Source organism: Capricornis sumatraensis, chromosome 1 (genome assembly GCF_032405125.1).
Source record: "Capricornis sumatraensis isolate serow.1 chromosome 1, serow.2, whole genome shotgun sequence".
Classification (NCBI taxonomy): Eukaryota; Metazoa; Chordata; class Mammalia; order Artiodactyla; family Bovidae; genus Capricornis; species Capricornis sumatraensis.
The window spans coordinates 174,276,355-174,300,815 of NC_091069.1; the positions used below are offsets into that span (position 1 = coordinate 174,276,355).

Sequence of the window (24,461 nt, forward strand, 5' to 3'; positions counted from 1 at the left end):
AATTATATAATTTTAGTGAATCAAAGACTTATAAAATTACAGTTTTGGTTTTCACAACATAGAAAAAATATAAAAATGACTTTATATATGGTTGTATAATTTTTTACCCAAATTTCAAAAGAGCGGTATGTACCGATTTTGTCTTACAATGCTTTATCCAAAACTCAGAATTGAAACTAATTTGCAGGTTGTACCACATCAATGCCAACCTTTTATTATAAATGAATAACCAAAAACACAAGTGGAAGTGAGGGCACAATCTCTTCACATGCCTCAAAGCTACACCTTCTAAGCCCTTCCTCTCGGAAGTTTGCTCCAGGGGAACGTTTCCATCAGGTGGATGTGCTTTATTCCATGACTTAACTCTCCACAGAGCCTTTGAAAACAGTCAGTACGTGTTAAATGAATGACCCCAACCTTAGCAAACAGAACAGAGCAAGACGCAGATTAGCAGCTTGTGTCGATACGGCACTACTGCGTATCTCAAAGAATTCTTTGCCAGAAGGTGGTCCCCGAAGAGGGGGATCTGAAACACCCAACCAGGTAGGGGTTAGGGGGGTGGCAGATGATGCCTTTGACTCTGCCCGGAAATGAACGTGGTTGAGTCTGACAAAATACCCACCAAAACACCACCTTCCTCATCCACACCTTACAAGATGTGATATCCAGTAGGGTTAGACGTTCTCAGTTCATAAACGAACACCACCACTTCCAAAGAGAAATGAATTCACATTAGAGATAAAGAAACCAGTTACTGAGAGAGGTGACTGAAGGACACAGTGCATGCCTTACTTATCTGCAACAAGCATTTTAAATGTTGATGGACAAAAATACACACTGGGGTTGAGACCCTTTTTGAGAAGGGAGTTATTTGCTGCGTTCTTGTTGTCAAAGTTCAATTGGATGCATGACCACTATTTGTGACAGATTGTTTTTCATAAATAATGGCAAATTATAATAGAGAGGCCCGAATAAAACTCCCAATCCAGCAATCCTGGAAAATTTGCATTTTTCATCCCATCTCCTATAACTATTTCAAACACAAATGAAAAAAATCTTACTCAACTGAAGTAATAAGGCTAATATAACCCAAATTGATTCTATTTTATGGTAGAAAAACATTCTGGAAAAATAAGAGAAAAAAGCATGAAAAATAATCTTCCCACATATTTTGTTTATCAAATACAAGAATAGATTCTAATCTCACCACACCCAAGTCAAGAGTGCTGCCTTTAAGGAGCAGAATTTTAATGATCAATTCAAAAATAATGTATTATACATCTGCCTGCATTAAATTTCAGGCTGCATATTTTCTTCTCATTTTCATCTTAATTTTCAAGCTTCTATTAAAATAAGCATTTAAAAGTTTTCCATTATGACACCCTTCTAATATTGGCAATTATATTTTAGTTGATAACCAGTCAGTAAGCTAGTAAGCTAGACTTTTAAAAGATCAACCAATTAAAAAAAAAAAAGGGAAAATGTTTCCGTAAATAACACTGTATATTTAAAATCTAATGCATGTCTAAACTTGGGCTTTACATTTTCATCCAACTCTTTCTTGAAAAGCCTTAAATGCACAGTTTAGCAATTACAGTATGTAGACAAGACGTTAATTAGACAATGTCCATATGTCCAAAGTATTTCTTGGCTGCTCCAAAATGCGGGGACGATACTACTTTTAGTTCATGACTGCCCAACTGGAACATTTCACTGCCTCTGGACTTACAACTTGGTGGGAATTACATAGCACCATAATAAGGAAAAGTATACAAACAGAAGAGCTGAATAAAAATGTAAAAATAAAATAATAAGGGTACATAAACCCATTCCTGATTGTTCTTCAAAACTCCATTTCTAGAGTAACACCTTCCATGTGCTTTCAAGAACAGATTCTCTACCTCTGTGCACTAGACTGGCTTCAGGTCCCTAAGCGAAAACAGCTCCTGGCAAACTCCTTACTCAGGGTGTTCTGAGAATAGTACTGTGAGAGGGACCCGTCATTGACTAGCTACTGAGCTTTCCCTTCCTCAGAGCTGTCCAGTTTTGTTAAAATAGGATTGAGGTGGAGCCCCAGTTAAGGTAGCTTCTCTACAATATACACATACTTATTAAATTCAAGCACATTTCGTAGTGGCAAGCAGTAACGACTCAATTGAAAACAAACAAAAGGGTTCTAGTTGTTTTCTGATTATAGGCACTACCCCAAAGTTTCACAGACATGTACATTGTATAACTCATTCACTAGACACGAGGGGAAGGTCCCAGCCATAACTTCAGAGCGTGCCAGAGAACAAACGGCTTCCAGCATGCAGTCAAGCACTTTGAGAGGGAATGCTAAGCACACTGCAGCCTGAAACGCAACTGCTCCAAGCTGGGCACTCAGTGGGCACAACTTCAGGGCTCAGACTGTAACGCTCAAGGAGCTAGTGTTACAGATCTTTCACTTATCAGACATGTGAAGGAAACAGGACGACATAAAATGCCAAATCCCTTTCCAGCGCCATCATAAACACTGGGAAACTTCTGGTTGAAAGAGCATGCTGAAATGGACCGGCCAGGATGTTTTATGTAACAGCTTTCATTTTTTTGTTTTGTTTTTTAGAAAATCCCAGGCCCACATGACACTGGATTTTGGTTTATTTATTTATTTATTTATTTAGTATTTAAAAATAGTTCTTACTTATTTTCTATGAAACGTATTGGGAACTGAAAAAGTCTGCAGCATTTTTTGTCATTGGAAAGTTTGTTTCTGGGGATGTGCAGGAAGAAGGAACTATTCAAACTTCTTGTGTTCTTCAGTATGAGAAAGGATCTTTCTTCTCTGGTGTATCATGTGGAAGTATAACTGGGGAAAAACTGCAAAGAAGAGAAAGAACTGGTTAAGGAAATGATTTTAAACCACACGTTCTATGTAAAGCACATGGACTTGAGGTCCTCTCTGACTCCAACCACTTTCTCTCCCAGCAACCAAGGATGGTAACAAGACAGGCTTGGAGAAAGAAGAAAAACACAAAGAAACTTACTTTCCTGCTTTAGCCGAGGGGGTAGGGTAACGTGGATTGGACTGTCAGATACTACTGTCACTAGCATTACCAATCAAGATTCCACAGAGCTGCCAAATAATACTCTTTACACAAGCTCATGCTATCTTCACATTTATTCTCTGACTTCCCAACAACTAGGGGATGAATTCTAGTGCGGGAGTTATCATTCCTGTTCACAGAGGAGGAATGGAAGCCTCAGAGAGGGTGGGCATTTGCCTGCGGTCTCACAGCAAATCACTGACAGTCAGGACCAGGCTGCATGCTCCCGACCCTCAGCCTCGCCCTCCCTGTCCCCCTGCTCTGTCACCCAGGAGGATGTCCCAAAGGTACTTCCAGAGAAATGCTGTTCTTTGGGAAGACCGAGGAGTGGCGTTTGATCTGAACACCACTAAGCCACGTTTGGATATGAAAAGCAAACCCTTATGCACTGGAGATTCTGTTCTTGGTCATTTCATGAGTTACTTTAAAAAGGACTGGCTCTCGATTGAACAGGGTGGTACTGCCTGTCTAGGGAGTAGCTGGAAATGGGGGTGGGAGAACTGAAGTGGGGATATTATTGGCATTTAGTGCAAGGGGCCAGTAATGCCAAAATCCACACTATGTGACAGTCCTCCATGACTAAGAACTGTCCCACCCCAAAGGCCTACAGTGCCCCTGCTGGGAGATGCCAGCTTAAGCTATCTGACCTTCACGAGGTTACTGTAAACTGGGGGTTCAAAACCCACATAAAATATCCCAGGAGATGGTCTTGGACGTGCACCGATATCCACCTTCCCTTCTCAATAGCTCCACTCTATATTTTAGACAGTAACCTGTGTTTTGGGGGAGGTGATTTCTTCTACTGCCAACTCTTCTCTGACAGTTTCTTTCTTTCCAAATGGGTTCCAAGTTGGCCAAATGTCAAACGATCCTCCCAAAGTACCAAGACATCAGTGGGTGTGTGCACACAGATTTGATAAACTGCAGAGGAGGCCCCGGCGCTGAACAGCACTGCCATCCACTCCACTCACTATTTGCAGGCAGGAAGTTATTCACAGAAAAGACCCAGCTTGTGCATAAAATTCAACAGTGAGAGAACTATTTTGGTACGAACGCCAGAAAATTTGACAAGCTCTATAATCTAAAAACTGGAAGTAAGGATATAATTAAACCATAAGGAATGCTAATTGTAATCATTTAAAAATGTGAGGCTAGTCACATTTCTATAGATATACTTTAGTAAAGGGAAACTTTGCGGCAAAGAACACTAAGGACTTTTCCACTGGCTGCATTTGAGATTACGTCACTCATATAAAGTGTGGCTGTGGACTCACAGGGTCTGACGCAGGACAACGATCCAAAAGCCATTCAATAGGCCTTTAGTGGCAACAAGATGGCTAAATACACCTTCATCCTCATGCAAGGGCCTGCCAGCTACCGAGGCTCCTGGGTCAGAAATGGGGAGCAGATATGGCCCTTTCATTTTGTTACATTCTTCCAGAAGTTGCTCAGTGCCCGAGAGAAAGAAATGTGTCGGGGAGATGGGGAAAATGGAAGTACTTGGGCCAGAGATTCTCTGCTCCTCTGGCAGTGACCCCCTGGTGACCAGAACTTGGGGGACACCACCTCCATCTCAATTACTCACATGGTCACACCAGCTCCAGTGACTGAAGTAATTCCAGATGCATGGGTACCTGCTTTTAACTACACTGAAAACCTCAACCTGACAACAGGCTGCTCAGAATTCTAGCCTCTGCTCTTATAGTTCAGGGCATGTAGGATGGAGATGGTGGCTGTGCACGTGTCCGTCTTGGGGTGACAGAGGGCAGGTGGGTGTCTGTGGTGTCACTGGGCACACCTTCCTGTAAGGAGAAGGGCGCTCTTAAGACTTGAAGGCAGAGGGCAACTGGAAACACTCTGCTTGGGGCAAGTTCCTTCTGTTTCTCTAAAAATCAGAGGTGTGGTTACGGTTACTGACAATGTGGACAGTGCCCTGCTTCTTGGTGACCCTGCCCTCTATCACTGTTTCTCATTTCTCTCTGCCTTTCTCAAACCCCCAGCCCTGCAGCTAACTTTCACCAATTTGCAAAAGGGGGAGAGCAGGTAATGTAAACAGATACTGTCCATACTGATACTGCAGCTGCAGCAGAGGAGAGGAGCACCCCAGAGGGAACCCAAAGCACCCCGCTATGAGAAAACTCCCAGGGCTGCAGCTCACAGGCCACGCACAATATGGGCCACATGTGCGACAGTGCAACATCTGGTCAGGACCATAACGAAGAGGTGCTGCTTTCTGTAAGACACGTACATCATCCACTTCCCATGAGAGGAGACTGAAAGAAACCTAAGTTGTGGAAGGGAATCCAAATTTGGTAAAGAAGGCTGCATGGCAACAGCAACCTCTCCTGACTCTGCATTTTCTTCTCATAAATACAAAGTTTTGGAAAGTTGGAAACATGCAGTTGGCTGGAATGAACTGTACAAACTGGTCTCAGCATTAACAACATCAACTACTGAAAACATTCAGGGCCACTGGCTCAGGCCAGAAGCACAGTGAGCGCCAGCAGACATGAGTGATCCGCAGCAGCAGACAGGGTCTGCGCTGCCATCTTGAGCCTGGGTGGGGAGTTAGGGATTTGAAGGGAAACTTTTAATCTCTGTCCTTGGAATGAATCCTATTTTGGTCCTACAAGAGTTAAGCTACCTTAGAAATGAAAGAGTATGGACTTTAACCAAGCCAAGTTGTCTCATTAAAAAGAGGCTGAGAATGGTAAAATGGGGAAGGACTGAGGTACGGAAAGCAGACGCTGGCTGAGAGGAGAGAGTTTCCCCACTCTCTGTAAGACAGCTGACTTAGGTCTGTGCTCTCTTCTCTTCTAAGGCCACAGAGGAAAATCCCACAGAACTGGGTTTGTTTTCCTTCAGGAATCCTGTCATCCTGTGCTTGACCAGGTCCCTTCTCTACCGAGAGGCCAGCAGGCAGAGGCAAAAGGTTGGCTCTGGTTGGCCCCCATAGCACAAAAAGAGACAAGCAGGTGCAGAGTGCCCGGAGAACTGCTCCTGGAATACAGCCCCACCTGCAACAGGCTGGAAACCTGGCAGCACCTCTGAGGGAGGGGCCCCAGGTTTCCATTAACCAGGCAGCACTTTGTTACTGGTTTGATTTCATGACAGTCTCCTGGCCCCGTTCCCAGTTGTCCAACACACCATTTATCTCCATTTAAAGACTTATGCTGAATTTAAATAAATCTTATGGTGCCCATCAGGATAATACTGGTTAGCCTGGGTGTGGCAAAACTGCAGTTAGGAAGTGTTGCTCCAGAGACTGGAAGTGAAACTCTAGGGGAACAAAATCGGAAAGGTGTAAAGCTCTAAGTTAATTCTTACTACTCAAATTTTTACGCTCTTCCATATTTATCTTTTGTTTGAACATCAACTACCTTTTACATTTGGAGACAGATGGCCGCTAGCCACCCTGCTTCCAGCAACAGAGAGGAAGACTTGATTGCTCCTAAAGGGTGTAAAAGGAATCACAAAGCAGAAGTGCATCCAAGAACTTCTCCAAGATAAATGTTCACAAGAAACTGGGATGTCGTTTTTTTCCCTCAAAATGTATGAAATGCAATTTTCCACAAGGGGACACAAGCTTGTCACCTGTGATTGTTAGGATGAGTCATTCAGTTAATGCTGTGGGCTGAAGAAAAATCCAACCTTCCAGTCTGAATTTAACCTGAGGTTTAGGGGAGGATATAGCATCTTACAGCCTAAAATAAGATTCAGAGTCATAATGCCAACCGAAGTAGCTAAGGGAGAAGAAGCATTCAGTTTACATGGCCTTGGGTATAACATGACTTTTGGATATGTGGAAATCAATTATAGGATAGAAACTGAACATCAGAATTTGAGAAAAGGAGTAAACAACTCTTCATCCTCAGCAAACAAGACTCACTTCAGAGAAGCCTCAAACATGGCCTTTTCTCTCTGTTAATGTGCTGGTAGGCAGATTTGAGTATCTATATATTTAAACCTTCAGCTGCTGCTGCTGCTGCTAAGTCGCTTCAGTCGTTTCCGACTCTGTGCGACCCCACAGACGGCAGCCCACTAGGCTCACCCGTCCCTGGGATTCTCCAGGCAAGAACACTGGAGTGGGTTGCCATTTACTTCTCCAATGCGTGAAAGTGAAGTTGCTCAGTTGTGTCCGACTCTTAGTGACCCCATGGACTGCAGCCTACCAGGCTCCTCCATCCATGGGATTTGCTAGGGAAGAGTGCTTTATAATCGGAAACCATCCTGAAGAGAATGCTATGTTCTGTTCAGATGGCTTTAAGTGTTTATTTCCAAAAAAGAAAATAAGAAATAAAGAAAAAATTAATCAATTAATCTATTTTTATTTTACTTGTTTCTACTCAACTACCAATTCCTTAAAAGTGAAGTAATGTCTATTTTGATGTAGCAAAAGTGTAAAACTCTCTCTACAGTGTTTTTCAAATACCATAACAAGCAGCTTTTAAGCGACTGAAAAAGTCAAGGTAAGGTCTCTAATGGCTTTTTTTTTTTTTTGCTTTCCACTCAGTACTTTCCTCCAATAGGCAGTTAACCTATCCTGGCACTCACTGTTTCAAACACACACACTAAGGACTGCATTTTAGCAGCTGAGAGGAATTCATCTTTATTCAGTGACTAACAGAGAAAATTCTTTCTGACAGTCAGCTTCAATGAAAACCAAAGCTTCCCTGATAAATAAGATTTACGGTGTAAAAACAACCAAAGGCATTTAACTCTAGCTATTGTTGAGCCAATTTTAAAAACATAAATAAATATATGCATAAATATCTACTTACTTGGAATGTAAGAGATCATTATCAGAATTAGGAATGCATAATAATCAAAGGAGAAGTTGTATTTGTTAGGTAAACTGATGGAGTACAGGCCAGCCTGTCTGACAAACGGCAAAGCGGCATATATTGTGAGCAGTTCTCCCGACACTCCCATTGGGTACAGCACAATGAAGAGTGTGTACCTAAAACAAAACAAAATATTCATTACTGAGGTTTGAAGCCAGCTTCAGTAGAAAGACGCACCCTCTCACTCCCACAACCAGTACTGATTGTAAGTAATCGGTACTGGTCTTGTAGAAAGTTACTGTTTATACACTTTCCTGTTTACCCACTGCTTAAATTCAGGTTTTACAACCCAGTTTTTGAAAAGGGCCAAAGCAGGTATGTTTCTGAATGTTCTAAAATAAAATGTATTTGGTCAGCCTCAAAATCTGAGCTGACTAAATAAACTACTCTTCAAAACAACCCCCTAAAATAACTGAAATGATGTCAAATACTGGTAAAGTAGGGGCATGGAGTCATGGTTCATACTGAAGGGTCCTGCCTCATAGGTGGGTGTGGGCTTCCGGAGAAAGGTGTTGAAACATGGTATCCAAGAATCCCTACAATGCACACAGAGTCTGGTCTGTGGACTGAAAAAAGCAGCATATCCAACGTGTATATACTACAAAGCTTTCAAAAGCCGGTACACGCTACTGTGAAAAATAAAAGACATGCTAAGTTTAAAAAATATTAAAAATTTTATGATAGCCTTGGTCATTATGTAATTTTCCAGTCCCTCCCCACCCCCCAAAAACCCCAACTACTATCACATGGGTAACTCTACACAATTTTCTTCACTTTAAAAAGGAGTTTCTCACGTTTTAAAAAGAATTTTGGAGAGGCTAACCCTAGGGAACTAACTGGAAGCCATTCTGAGGTATAAGTATTGCTAAAGAAATCATCAGCTCATGTTTAAAAAGCCTTTGGCTGTGTGTGGCTGACAGTAAATACTGGGCTCTAAACCTCCACACACAGGAAATATGCTGATGAAAGAAAGATATGTTCTCCATTGTCACCTTCAGCCATGCTTAGGAGGAGGGTGGAAAAGCAGGACTCTTCCAGGGGCCACAGAAGAAACGGACAAAGGAATCTTTCTCGAAGACTAAAACCAGGGTGTGGCCAATAACCTTATATAACTAGGAGAGACAGCTATGACTAGGAGAGATAGCTTTCTAGTTTTCCATCAGCTTTGCTGCCCAACTTGGTTAGAAACCGCTACACTTTTCCCATTCTCCCCTTTTCCCAATACAAATGTTTACTGGGGAGGGGGGGGGGGGTAAAAAAGGAAAGAAAAAGAAGTTCACGTGCTTTGGAAACATTTGGTTTATGTCTCTGTTTAATCATTAAACTCATAAATTGTCTAGGAACCACCGTTTTCCTTTTATGAAATGAGGCACTTTGTCCCCAAGGACAATTTTGATCCTTTGGCTTTGTCACTCATTCCTGTAGTCTTTTCTAACTCAGAAAGTTGCTCACAACTGTGTCACAGGTTAGTTCAGATAATCAGATGAATGATCAGAAATTCACCAAATTCATAACAAATACCATTGTTAAAAATAATCAAAGCAAACTAAATTGATAATATGCTAAAAGTGCCCTGTAACACTTGTTATTAATTAAAGAGTAATTTAAGAATTATTGTGTTGGAAAAACTGAGATAGGAATTGGACTTGGTCCCAAAAAACCATCATAATGGCAGAAGCTCATCAGTAAAGTTTTCTATGGACAAAAAAGGGATGCTACATCAAATCTCTATTGAATAATTTAACTGAGAGAATTGATTCCAAATAAATCACTTAAGTAGAGATAAAAAATTTAAAAGTGTTTTTATAAATCACAGTTACATAGTCACTTGCCCTGATGAAATCCACAGAGCAGAATTTCATCCAACCCCTACCTCACACAAGTTTTAGAAATAAAAAATAGTATTTAGGCAATAAAGAAAAAGTACAGTGATACTTCCCAAGTTAGTCTTCATTCCTGTACTTCTTTACCTGGCCCATTTGATGAGGTAAGGCAGATGGTTTAACAGACTGAAGGTATAAAAGGAGTAACGGATAATTTCTGTAATTGTCCAGGCAATAACAAACAGGAGGACACTGTCTTCACTCTGGACCTGTAGGAAAAGGCAGACAAAGGAAAGAGCAAACACATAAAACATTTTAAAAAGAAGCACTCACAATGTGGAGAGCTGACCTTTCCCCCTTGTTGAGCTGGTGGGGTTGAAGTCAACACAGCTCCTGGTCTGTAACCTCAGGGCTCATAGCACAGCACAGAAAGAGCTTGCCACATAAAGAATACAGACATGTCTATGACAACAACTGCAGAGCCAAGGGACGAGGGGCAAGTGAGAAGAAACTCTGCTTACTGATGAGTAAGAGATACACGGATGGGGAACTACATGAGCTGGAGCCCACAGGGAGAAACAAATACGATGAGTGAGTTTCTGCGTGTTTGCTTGCTGACATGATGTGGAGAATGTGAACCGGTATTGTGGGAGCCAAGAATGCTTAGGCAAGACAGTAAAAGGGTGAACTGGTGAAAAGCTTGGGTTCCATTAATAAGAATTTTAATTTGATTTCCATGACAACTTGGAATCCAGCGAAATTTCAGAGAAGGGCAACATAATGATAAAAACACAACTGAGGATGAAGCTAATTCCCTGGGCAGGATGAATTCATGTGGGGGAAGCTGAAGATCGTCTAAGAGGCAAGCCCATTTATTCTCTCCCACTGGTGACTTCTGATCCCAGATGAGCCTGGTTTAACTCAAAGATTACAGAGGCTTCCATGCTGATCACAGGAGGTGGCTAAAGCCAGAAGAGCTTTGGAATTCTCAGCCTCCTATTAAGTTGTTTTCATGCTGAAAAACCAATATGCTTCTAATAAGGCTCCTTAGTCAGTCAGTTCAGTCGCTTAGTTGTGTCCGACTCTTTGCGACCCCATGGACTGCAGCATGCTGGGCTTCCCTGTCCATCACCAACTCCCGGAGCTTACTCAGACTCATGGCCATCGAGTCGGTGATGCCATCCAACCATCTCATTCTCTGTTGTCCCCTTCTCCTCAAGTCTTCAATCTTTCCTAGTATCAGGGTCTTTTTCAATGAGTCAGTTCTTCAGATCAGGTGGCCAAAGTACTGGAGTTTCAGCTTCAGCATCAGTCCCTCCAATGAATATTCAGGACTGATTTCCTTTAGGATTGACTGGTTGGATCTCCTTGCAGTCCAAGGACTCTCAAGAGTTTTCTCCAGCACCAATTCAAAAGCATCAATTCTTCGGTGCTCAGCTTTCTTTATAGTCCAACTCTCACATCCATACCTCACTACTGGAAAAACCATAGCTTTGACTAGATGGACCTTTTTCAGCAAAGTAATGTCTCTGTCTAGGTTGGTCATAGCTTTTCTTCCAAGGAGCAAGTGTCTTTTAATTTCATGGCTGCAGTCACCATCTGCATTGATTTTGGAGCCCCCCAAAATGAAGTCTGTCACTGACTTCTTAGGTATTTTCATTTTAGGGGATTTTCTCACAATATGCCTCAGACTGCAAATCTTGCATGAAAATTTATTACTGTGGTATTAACTTTCAGCATACCCAGCCTTCCCACTCCAGCTAAGTTTATGATGATCCTTCACGCTTGAAAACCAATAGTAAGAATAAGAAACAACCTTGCACCTCAATTCACTTATATTTTCTTACATCCAGAAAGGGCAGTTAGAGAGTTGTATGTGAATAAGAAGTTCCATTGAGCAAACCAAACAAATATCATTTACAAGATCTTCTCTGTCTTACTCCTAAGATCTAATATAACAAAAGTATGGCATTCTAACCTTAACTTTTGCTTCTCTGCATTTGGAATGTTATTGAGCACTTATATTCTTCCTCAGAAAGTGAACATGGAGCGATCTGCCTACACAATGAAATAAGCAGTCATTTACATACCTATTAACTAAATTACTCTGACAAAGAACTTCATAAATCCACAGTTACTATTCTCTAAAAATAGTAAGAATTTTATACTGTCAAGAGCGAGAATACTTTTTGTTTTCCTGGTGCTCTTATATTAGCCAAAGTAAAGTAAAAGCTAAACCCCTTTAAAGCTTTCATGTTTCATTTTTCAGTCTGTCTACAAATCCTTGCTTAAAACCCATCTATACCAAAATACAATTTCAAAGCACACTTTGCTTTTTTTTGATATGCTTTGTAATCCTCATCTTAAGGAGATATACTTTTAGAGCTATGGGCTGAAAGCCTTCCTCAAAGATCTTTGGGTTATAAGAGACGTTCTTCTCTAATATTTTGCATTGTAATAGTCTTGAAAGCAGGAAGCGTGTTTTATTCATTTTTTGATTCCCAAAAGCACTTTGTGCTTTTCACAAGTAGGAGCTCAACAGATATTTGTGGACCAAAACAATACAATCCTAATCAGCTGCCTGCGCTTTGATACATGATACTAGTTTCTGTGTAGTCTTGGAGGCTTTCAAATAGGGAAAAGCAGACAAGCAAGCCCCCCAGCCTTCTGCTCTGATCCAGTCTAGAAGGTATTTGATTCACACACACCTTCAGTTAGACCAAAAGGACTGCGACAGGCTCAGGAGGAATGTGAAAACAGTCTGTTCCCAGAATCCAGCTGTGAAGACCATGTCATAATTTTTAAAAGCCTAAGGATAGGGAAAATGACCGTTTTGTACAAATGATATCTTCAGATCTACAGGAAGTACATGTTATTAAGAAGAGGCTCATGTAAAATCAGAGATCAAACTTATCTAATTTGCAGATAACTATCCAGTAACACAAAATAGGGGTAGAATGGAATGAGTTAAAATGAGTTAATGAGTTTAAAAGACCAATGAGCAGTTTGGGCTAGGTTGACCAAAAATGTTTTGAAGTCATGTTTCAAAGCTGCATGCCCTCACTCATGGCACAAATGAGGGTATGGGCATGGGGCAACCAGGTCAGCCAGAAAATCTTCCTTTGCTTGGAGCAGTGAGCTGTGTGTTGGACCCTCCACACTGCAGACGGCAGGTTTCAGCCCCCTGCTCTACAGTGAGAGAGGAGGCATGGGGAGTGGGTGGCTTGTGTAATTTAGCCAAGGGAGTTTACACAGAAATTCAGCTTGAGAAACAAATGGGCACAAGAGGAAAACCTTTATACACAAACAGCATCATATGTTGGACTTTAAAAGGCTCGGGGAGTATCAGTACACGAAAAGCTGTCATTTTTATTACATTCAAAGAAAAACAGATGGTGCCACACAAGAAAATCTCTATGAGGAAACCCTATTCTTCTTAGCCTTTTGGAACCTACTGCTCACCACTCTGGTTATTTCAAAGAAATCCCCTGATCAAGCTTTCTGGTAAGGTTTCTCTCTTCTTGATAGCCCTTTCATTTGTGAAGAGAAGAGATTCCGGTAAACTCTAGATGAAGACTAGAGTCCGCTCTTGGCAGAACTGTGAAGAGTATGTTCATCTTTCTCCTCTGGCTGCCATGAAAAAACACCATAGTCTGGGTAGCTCAAACAGTAGAAATGTCTTTTCTTACAGTTTTAGAATTCCAAGAGCAGGGTGCCACCATGCTTGCTTCCTTGTGAGGACTCTTTTCCTTGTTCCTTCCAGGTGCCTCAATTAGACGGAAGGACATTATGTTTCCTTCTGCATCCGGCTTGTTTCATTGAGTGTAATGTTTTCAAGTTTCATCCCTGTTGAAGCAATGTATCAGAATTTCCCTCCTTTTAAAGTCTGAATATTATATTGTATGTAAATACCACATTTTGTTTAATGATTCAATTACTGATGGACATTTGCATGGCTTCCACCTTCTGGCTGCTGCTATGAACATGAGTGTACAAATATCTATTTGAGCACCTGTTTTTTCAATTCTGTTGGGTATGCCTAGGAGTGGAATTGTTAGATCATATAATACTATGTTTAGCTTTTTGAAGAACTGCCAAACTGTTTTCCACATTGGCTACATCATTTTACATTCCTACCAACAGTGCAAAAAGGTTTCAATTTCTTCACCTGTTTACCACCATTTTGCTATTTTCCTTCTTCTTTCCTGACAGTAACCATCCTAATGAGTACAAAGTGGCATCTGCAGTTTTGATATGCATTTTTTCATGTGCTTATCAGTCATCTGTGTATCTTCTTTTGAGAAATGTCTTTTGCTCATTTTTAACTTTGGGGGAAATAATCTTTTTAATAATTATGATTACAATAGCAGTAAAAAATAATTATACAAAATAGTATAATTGAATAATAGTATAACTGAATTCATACTATATGCTAAGCACTTTTGAACATATATTACCTCTTCGAATCCCCATTTTACAGATGGGAAAAGTGAGGTTTACAGATGTTGAACCCAGCCTGTGCCCCCAAACTCTGAACAGTTCTGACTTGTCTTCCCGGGGTTCAGACACACACACAACACCCCTGCTGCTGTGGGGAGAATATCCCTCTTGCAGTTGAGGATGAGGAGGTGAGGGAGAGACACAGAGGTGACAGGCTGAAGACATGGCTAGTGTGGCTGGAAAATCAGCTACATGTTGTAAATAAGTAAACCAAGTAAATAAAACAATATAGTTCAAAAAATGGGACTTCTTGCCATTGGAACAGGTATTTACAAACATGGAAGGGAGAACTCTAGAAAGAATACCATGGTGTTGGATTGTAATTGGAGGAACTGGTACGAGCCCATGATTTTATAACACAGATTTATACATTTTTATACATATATAAACTATCCATTGAATATACATTTACACATATTGATATACACTTTTAGATGTACATGTGTATGAGTATACACATATGTATATGTTGTTGCTGTTCAGTTGCTATGTTGTGCCCAACTCTGACCCCATGGACTGTAACACACCAGGCTCTTCTGTCCTCCACTATCTCCTGGAATTTGCTCAAATTCATGCCCATTGAGTCAGTGATTATATCTAACCATCTCATCCTCTGTCTTCTTCTCCTTTTGCCTTTCATCTTTCCTAGCATCAGGGTCTTTTCCAATGAGTTGGCCTCTTCACATCACGTGGCCAAAGTATTGGAGCTTCAGCATCAGTCCTTCCAGTGAATTTTCAGGGTTGATCTCCTTTAAGATTGATTGGCTTGATCTCCTTGCAGTCTAAGGGACTCTCAAGAGTCTTCTCCAGCACCACAATGTGAAAGCCATTAATTCTTCAGTGCTCAGCCTTCTTTATGGTCCAGCTCTCACATCTGTACATGACTACTGGAAAAACCATAGCTTTGACTATACAGACCCTTGTCAGCAAAGTGAGATCTCTGCGTTTTAACACTATTCTAGGTTTGTCATAGCTTTTCTTCCAAGGAGTAACATCTTTTAACTTCATGTCTGCAGTCACTGTCCTCTGACTTTGGAGCCCAAGAAAATAATATGTGTCACTGCTTCCATTTTCTCCTTCTATTTGCCATGCAGTGATGGGACCTTAGTTTTTTAATGCTGAGTTTTAAGCCAGGTTTTTCACTCTCCTCTTTCACCCTCATCAAGAGGCTCTTTAGTTTCTCTTTACTTTCTGCCATTAAAGTGGTATCATCTGCATATCTAAGGTTGTTGATATTTCTCCCGGCAATCTTGATTTCAACTTGTGATTCATTCAGCTTGGTGTTTCACATGATGTACTCTGCATACAAGTTGAACAAAAAGGGTGACAATATACAGCCTTGACATATTCCTTTCCCAATTTTGAACCAGTCAGTCATTCCATGTAAGTTTCTGCTGCTTCTCGACCCACACACAGGATTCTCAGGAGACAGGTAAAGTGGTCTGGTATTCCCATCTCTTGAAAAATTTTCCATAGTTTGCTGTGATCCACAGAATCAAAGGCTTTATATAGTCAATGAAGCAGATGTTTTTCTGAAATTCCCTTGCTTTCTCCATGATCCAGTTAATGCTGGCAACTTGATCTCTGGTTCTGCTGCCTCTTGGAGACCCAGCTTGTACATCTGGAAGTTCTCAATTCATGTACTGCTAAAGCCTAGCTTGAAGGATTTTGAGTATAACCTTGCTAGCATGTGACATGAGTGCAATTGTGTGGCAGTGTGAACATTCTTTGGCATTGCCCTTCTTTGGGATTGAAATGAAAACTGACCTTTTCCAGTCCTGTGGCCACTGCTGAGTTTTCCAAGTTTGCTGACATATTGAGTGCAGCACTTTAATAGCATCATCTTTTAGGATCTGAAATAGCTCAGCTGGAATCCCATCATGTCCACTAGCTTTGTTCATGGTAATGCTTCCTAAGGCCTACTTGACTTCATGCTCCAGGAAGTCCGGCTCTAGGTGAGTGACCATACCATCGTGGCTGTCTGGGTCATTAAGACCTTTTTTGTATAGTTCTTCTGTGTATTCTTGCCACCTCTTCTGTTTCTATTAGGTCCGTACCATTTCTGTCCTTCATTGTGCCAATTCTTACATGAAATGTTTCCTTGATCTCTCCAATTTTCTTGAAGAGATCTCTGATGTTTCCCATTCTATTGTTTTCCTCTATTTCTTGTACTCCAAGGCCAAACGTGCCATCCACAAAGGGAAAAAAAGGACACTGTTTAGACTGTTAGTGAAATCTGAGTGAAGTCTGTGGGTGGGACGGTAGTATTTTATCAGTTTTGGCTTCCATATTGGAGGGTTGTATGCAGGTGATGTAGGAGAGTGTCTGAAACAGGCACTTGAATATTTAGGGGGGACAGGACATCATGTACAGCTTGCTCTCAAGGTTCAGGAAAAAAAGGATATGCAAATACAGAGGAGTAGGTGATGGAACAAATGTAGTAAAATGCAACAGCTGGAGAATCTGAACGAAGGAAACACGAGAGTCTTTTGTACTGTTCTAATTTAAACGTTCTGTAAACCTCAAATGATTTCCAAATAAATTATTTTAAAATATCACCAGAGTAGTAAGCAACCACTTTGGGGACATAATTAGAAGCAAACAATATCACCTGGTTTCTATAAATTGCCTTTGATATGAAGAATCTGAATCTGCTGGAGGAGGTGGGCTACATAACCATAAAAGAAGATGTAGGAACATTTATAACAAAAACTATCAATAAAAGCACACTTGAGATGGAACAATAGATTTAATGCTGAGGCTAAACGGGCATTCGAATTACTACGGTCTTATACTGTAAGTACCCCAAGGGCAGGTCCAAAAACCCCCTTTGAAAAAGGGGTTGGTTAGCTGACTTAAAAGGCAAAACGAGATTTTCAATAAATGCTTTAGATTAGGATAATAATGATGATTAAGATAATGATAACTCCCATTAGCAGGGCTAATTATCCCTTAAGTATGGTAAAAGTAATTATGTATAAATCTTCACCAGCTAACTGTGAAACTATTTTAATAAGTATAAAGAATTCATTCCTATGTGAACAGTCAATTATATCTCTGTTTTAAAAGTCAATTATATCTCTGCTTCAGGACACAGAGAAGAATTCAATATAGTTATACAAAAAATTGTCACTGAAAGTCTGGGAAAAGATAAGGTTACATTATAGCTAATATGTAATTAACATTTACTGAGCACCTACTAAGTGCCAGGCACTGTTCTAAATGCTTTATATGTATTAATGCACTGCACCTCCAGGACCACCCAATGAGGAGGAACAAGTGGGCCTGGGAGGCTAGAACAGCTCCTTAGGAGCTGGACCAGGCTGGTGTACCCCTCAGCTGGGCAGCTGGAGTGTGACACGTGGTGCCAGCAGCCTGTCTTTCCTGCCTTGTCAGTTACCCCACTCTAAGGCACTGCTTGACTCTGCTCCTGAGCAAGCCCTGTGAAGGAGGCACCTGTGATTTCTCTTTTCCATGCAAACTAGTGCTGAGCATGATACCAGAGCAGAGAAGGTACTGAATAAGTATTTGCTGACCTGTCTGCAGCCTGGCCTGCACGTTCTCTGCCTTGGCTGGAATAGCCTTGGGTGGGGAGGGCTGGGCGCCTGGGAGAGTGAGGTCACAGGGCTACTGCCTTGAGGGTAACGTCAGCAGGTTTGGGCTGGGGCACAGGACAGTTCTGATGACAATCCTGGTCCTTTCCATGACTTTATTAAGTTTTTTTGAACAAAAATGTAACTCATCTAGTTATCTACTTAAAAGGAATGTCCTCCTTGATAAGAAATTGAAATGTAATAAATACTGACGTGTGGTGGTTTAAAAAAAAAGATGTCTGGATAAGTGTTGGTCTTTTCACATGGCAACTGCATGTGTGAAGTATCCATGATTTAATGTTTATGGGGGAGGGGACTAAGCAGAGGGTGAGATGTATGGAGAGAGTAACATGGAAATTTACAATACTATATGTAAAATAGATAGCCAGTGGGAATTTGCTGTATGACTCAGAACTCAAACAGGAGCTCTACAACAATCTGGAAGGGTGGGATGGGGAGGGAGATTTGGAAGGGAGGGGACAAGAGTGTACCTATAGCTCATTCTTGTTGATGTATGACAGAAAACCACAAAATTCTGTAAAGCAATTATCCTTCAATTAAAAAATAAAATAAAAACCTATCATAGGATACACAGTAAACAAACCAGAAAATAATACTCCTTTTATATGGAAAATGTGAGTTATATTAACATACTTCCCTTTTAAAGGAGAGAAAAATATGCAACTATATAAAAATTTCTTAACCTACGATGACAAGGGGGACTGATTAAAAATTATTTCCATTACAACACAATAACTACTCTTTAATATGGATGATGGCCTAGTTAAATGTTTTGGCTTACTGAAACAAGTCTTGGTCATGAAATTAACTTTTCTGAACATGCAATGAGAAACCTGTATAAGCATGCAGTAAATAGGCAATGCACGATCAATTCTGCATTTATGACAAAATCAGACATGCAGGTCTGAATGCTAAAATGTTCCTATTAGTCCAACTTTGATGCTACTATCTGTCAGCCCATTTCCCGGGAAATATGAAGAAAGAATGGCAATTTCCTACAACTAGCCTCTTTTCCAATCACTGAACTCTGGAACCAAACAGACCTCCAGGCTTCCAGGCTGCATGTCCTTATCCTTTCCCAGCTTCAATATCCTCATATGGAAACTGAGGTAACATATTTGCCTTTGCATGGGTTCACGTAAGGTCAGAAAAACCTATCAAGAGCTTAGTAAAGTGCTAGCCATTCATAAATAGCAGTTATTATTTTTACTCCATGAAAGAAAAAATCAACTCAACAAATATTAAGTTTCTACTATGTATGCTAGTCACTGCTGGGATCCAGTACAGGCTGGTGGCTGCCTCTTAGGCTTAATTACCAAAATAATATTTTGCTTTGTCATTGTGTTTTCTGTTAAGTGTTAGAGCATTAGCTTGTACCAAATCTGGGATGTCTAAGGATCTCACCAGCTGCTAGCCTTTCCCAATGTTCTTCCTAAGTTCAGTTTGATTCTCTCAGCTTCAAAGAGCATGTTATTAACAGTTTTCATGCAACTATTATTACCTTCAACCAAACTCAAGTATAAGGACTGCATCAGAAAACAGTCATTAATTAGTTCCACCTTGATCATATATATCCAATACAGACTAAGTATTCTATGAAGCAATAGTCCTCTAACTATTGCCAAGAGAGCCTGAGATCAATATGCCCAGCAATAGGTTACTGTGGTCTCATGGGGAGAGCTGGTGCAGTCACCCCACAGTCTGCCCCCAGACCTCTAAATGCATCATCCCAGTGTGCCTACCCAACACTCTAGAGGGGACAGGATGGATCACTGTCAGAAGTGTAACTGACGTGGTCAAAAGAACATGAAATGAGCAACATACACTGTGAAATGTCATGGTTCTTTTGTTCTATGATGGTTTAATAATTGCAAAAATGTAAGACAGAAAATAAAAACAAAGGCTTTGAGTATCATCTCTTGGAACACAAATATTAAAACAATGGCCCATAATCCTGGATCACAAATGTTTTGTTTGAATTTGTACAGTGCTTTAAAAAGTATTTGAGCCAGGTTTTTAAGTTGAGAGATTTCACATTAAAAAAATCTGTATTTCTGCTTTTTTCTTAAAAAAAAAAAAAAAAGTGACTGCATAACACTAGATCAATTTGCCAATTACTAGCTGAGGTGAGCTTTGTTCTGAGATGATGTAGCCATTCTAGTCATCATATTCTTCTTGAAATTTCTTTTAACACCCACCTGGGGGACAGACATCTGATACCAGTTGATAAGCTCTGCTACTGATGGCAAGGTGCTACATAAATGTAACATGACTACTTGAAAAACTCTAAAATTAAAAAAAAGTATTTAGTATATTTAAAAACTTGGTTAATTTGATTAGTGTTTATACTTGAGGCTCTCAACATATACTGGTTTGAAACAGACCTCAACGAAAGATTCCTTAAACTTGGCTTATCAAGACAGCACCAATGCAGAAGGCCAAACAGAGGCACAGTTCTCAGCTTCCAGCTATCCTGGTCATGTTTCTGCCAGAGCAAACTATAGTAAAGGGGAGAAGATACCAAAACTCACCCTGTTAAAAACAAATGTTTATGGCGGCAATGTAAAGAAAAGATAAGTTAAAAGTCTTTAATGCATCAAGCCTAATAATTAGTCTCCTCCCTCCCTTTCAAATGCAGGCATACCCTCAGCATGCTTCCACACACATCCACATGTGGATATCAAGTCACGTCTTACAAATTCCCGAAGTGCACCAGGGTTTCACTTCAGACTTGAAAGGGCTCCATTCTCTGGAAAATGCAGACAACTTAGTAATATGCTTAATTTTATCTGTGATGCATCACAGCTTTTAATGAGAGCTTCCTGACTATACAGGGCTTCTTGACATGGGTAGGTAAAAAAGGTTATTGAATCCTCCTCCTGGAAACCATGGAAATACACTTCATAGATACTTCATGGGAGCAGGGGAATGGGGATTTCTTCAGGTTCCCCTGTTGTCTTCAAGGTTCCCACTGAGACCAGTTACCTGCTGCATTCACTGTGCAAGTCAACTGCCAAGAGACTGAATGTACTGGTATTCTTGTCAATTTATGTATTTTTAAATGATCTGATATTTCACATTCATGCTGAAAATTTAGTTATATTGAAAAAGCAACAGTATACAAAGGACCGCTTTGGCAAAGGAGCAGATAATTTATGAGACAGTTCCTCCTCCTACATATTAAAAGTTTTCAAGTGAATATTAATCAATGCTTTAAAAATTCCACTTACTGTACCATGGAGCACACCTATTTAAAAGCAGTTTATCACTAATAATTTTTAACTTTCCTTGACTCTGCTGATATATTTTAGCAATGCTCACGATGCATGCCAATCATCTTTTACATTACAGTGTGAGGTGAGAATCTTTGAGCTCATAGGGATAATAATGTTGACTGTATTTCTAAGGGATCCTTGAAGTCAAATAGGAGAGACAAGGTCTGTGAAACGGTTTTCAGCAGAGCCAAACGTGGGACATGGTATCATGGTGACTCCACTGCAAAGGCCAAACTCCAGGTCTCTGAAAGGTGGAGTCTGTATGGCCTCCTGCCTCACCAGTTAATGAACGGCTATCTTTGCAACAGATGAGCATACCATAGAGTTTCCCACACCTGCAATCAGGATTTTTATGAGTTTAATTTAGCCTTGAACAACAGTTAAAAAAAACAGAATTTAATTTAGAGTACTAAAAGAATTCCTGGATTTAAAGAACACAGCATACCAAGTATGTCATATAAATTTCCTGTGGCTACTTGTTTTTTTCTTTTAAATCATATAATCTTGCACATGAGATAAAATATATGAAAACCTAATTGACTGAAATAAAGAAAATGGTAAATGTTGTGTTGGCCAAAAAGTTTGAGTTTTTTCATAAGATGTTACAGAAAAACTTGAATGAACTTTCTGGCCAACCCAATAATATTACACTGAACAACTACAGCTACACTGTCCAATGCAGTAGCCTCCAGTCACATGAGGCTATTTAAAACTAAATTACATTAAAATTCAGTTCCTTAGTCACTCAGGGGTTATTTCAAGGGTTCAATATGTGCACACATACAACTAGGAGCTACTATGTTGAGCAGCATAGGCGCAGAACATTTTTTTCACTGCTAAAAATTCCTATGGACAGTCCCAGGATAGAAGAAATATTCAAAAGAAAAATGTTCATAACCAACATGCTTCTATCACTATACAGGAGCAAAAAGTTACCCTTTTTGGCTTGAAATAAACATCTGAATTCACTTTACTCTCAAATCATGGATGAAACTGGTTTTAGTGTCAGGATTCACTTACTGGTGACTCTCCACTGATAGTACAACTTGACAGCATAGCTCAAATAACAGGCTTCCTTCCCTGAGTCACTCCGCAGCTTAAGCTGAGCATATGACCAAAGCTGAAGCCACTGAGGCTCTCACGGTAAATCTCAGCTGTTTCTTTGGGAAACAAAGGTAACTTTTTTTTTTTTCTTTTTTCACTCTTATTCCTTTTCCATGGGAGTTTCCTGTGCCAAGAGTCAAACATCTTTGTGAATCTCAGGACTTCACATATCCAGATTTGGCTCTATATAGGCTAAGTAGCAGCAGTTACATATGTTAAGATACTACCCAATAGTTTGAAAACATCTTACGCCTGAAGAGGATGAATTCCAACCACAAGCTTCTCTGTTAGAAACTTCCTTATCAAAAATAGGAAGAAAGTTGGAGACACCACTGACACACCCAGAACATCAGCCAAATGGGGGTAGAAGGGTATTAGCGTAATATTTTAAAAGACCAACTGAATCTTGGGGACACCAAGAATCTGGAAGTTCTGGGGCAGAAGGAAAGGAAGAGGCCAACACTGCTCAGCCTGAAGGGCTCGGGCATGTGCGGGAAAGTCTGGACTAGGCAGGAAGGCAGGTCTGGCTTTGGGTCCCAGAAGAACCTCCTAACAGTGGGACACTTTCATTGGGAACTGACAGGTCAGGCCCTGGCCCTTCCTGCCCTGCGTGACGCCCTCCCAAATGAAGATAACTATGCAGTCTTCCAGGGAATTTGTCTGATGTAACTGCCCCCCCATGCCAGAACTGAGAAATGGAACGAAGGATGTCAGAGACAGCCGTCGGGGTAAGAGAGCAAAAGAAAGTGCTGAGAAACTTCAAGTGTGAGGGTGTTTGTAGGGCAGGGTCACCAATGGAGAAGGGTGAAGAGGAGCGGCCAGAAGAGAAAAAGACTAACATTAAACACAAACTAAACCGATTTCCTGATTTTGTTGAGCCTGGAACCTATCAATCCTTAATCGAAAAATGGGGCTATGTTCTTGTAGGGTATAGTGGTAATACTGGCTTGCATGGCTTAAGATGTTTTATTTTAAACAAAACTGACTTAATCATCAAAGAAAGAAGTATAATACATTTTGAACAAAGGAGTACCACTGGAGTTTTCCAGGGGCTACAGAATTAAGGCAATGGGAGAAAGATGCAACATGAGATGTCAGAAGTGAACTGACACTGAATCCAAAAGGATCTAAATATTCTTCAATATTTTGAAGTAAAATTTTTATACACAGTTGAAGAAAATGTTGGAAAGGGACAGAAAAACACTCAGAGAAAACTAGACAATCTGATTTTGCTCAAATCACCTAAGCTAAATATACACAATGTTAGAGTGAACCATCTAGCCATGAGAAAAGTAACATTTTCTTTATGTGTCCATTATTAACAGATGCAGAAGTGGCATTAAATTCCTGTACATCTGTCTTGGAGTTGTCTCAAGTCTGACAGTGTCTGATTAACAATCAAATGATGAAGTTTTTCTACCTTTAGGAGAAGTGCTAATTTTAAAAGTGAAGGTGCTGCAAATCCACCTACAGAAATATTTAAAATAGAAAGTAAGGGAATAGATAGAGTAGGGTGGAGAACTTTAGACACTCAGCACTCAGGGGGCCAAGAGACACTGAATGTGTCCCAATGTCTTTGGTTGGCAGAGCTGGAACATCACTGAGAAAAGGTCCCCGAGAAGAAGACAGTGGCATAGGGCACAGCGCGCCCTAGAGAGACAGCCTCTCAGCTCCCCATCTGAACAACGGGGGTGAGAAGGCGCCCTGCCTTCCCCACTGAAAGGCCGTGTTCACGGATGGCCCCTGCGGACACTGAGGAGCACCTGCAGCGACAGGAAACGTGCGGACAAGGGAGGCCACTGAGGGGCCAAGAGCAAGAGCGCACTGCGAACCCAGCCGAGAAAGAAACCACGACACGACACAACACAACAGCAACAGCCGCGCAGGGTCAGGGTGTCACCGTACCTAGTCTCTCAGCTTCCGCAGAGTGACAAAGAGGAGGACAGGAGGAAGACAAGGAAAACTGTGCTACATCTCTGAAGGAAGCACCATTCCTTCTGAAGTGAGACGACTCTGTATGTTAGGGCTTCAGAAGCTGCTCGGCAACAAAACCGCAAGCCAGAGACCCTGATATTTCTAAACGCTGATGCCTTGTTTTCATATAGTCCTTTCACTTAATCTTCATAAAAACTATGTGACATGAGCAGGGCAGATACTAGTATTACTCTGTCACAGATGACAAAAACAAGGCTCGGAAAGTTGAAGTGCTTTGTCC

At 40.7% G+C, this 24,461-nt stretch overlaps 1 protein-coding gene across 2 annotated transcripts in view; it reads right to left on the minus strand.

Annotated features, from left to right (window-relative positions):
- Positions 1 to 2,650: 2,650 nt before the first annotated feature.
- HACD2 (3-hydroxyacyl-CoA dehydratase 2) overlaps positions 2,651 to 24,461 on the minus strand; it is an 88,057-nt gene continuing 66,246 nt past the window's right edge. For both annotated transcript variants that reach the window (XM_068964639.1, XM_068964632.1), the window contains 3 exons: positions 9,901 to 10,022; positions 7,868 to 8,046; positions 2,651 to 2,859 (listed from right to left, as the gene is read on the minus strand). In XM_068964639.1, the coding sequence (XP_068820740.1) occupies positions 2,777 to 2,859; positions 7,868 to 8,046; positions 9,901 to 10,022 (384 nt within the window). In that variant the 3' untranslated portion in view covers positions 2,651 to 2,776. The remainder of the gene's footprint in view (positions 2,860 to 7,867; positions 8,047 to 9,900; positions 10,023 to 24,461) is intronic.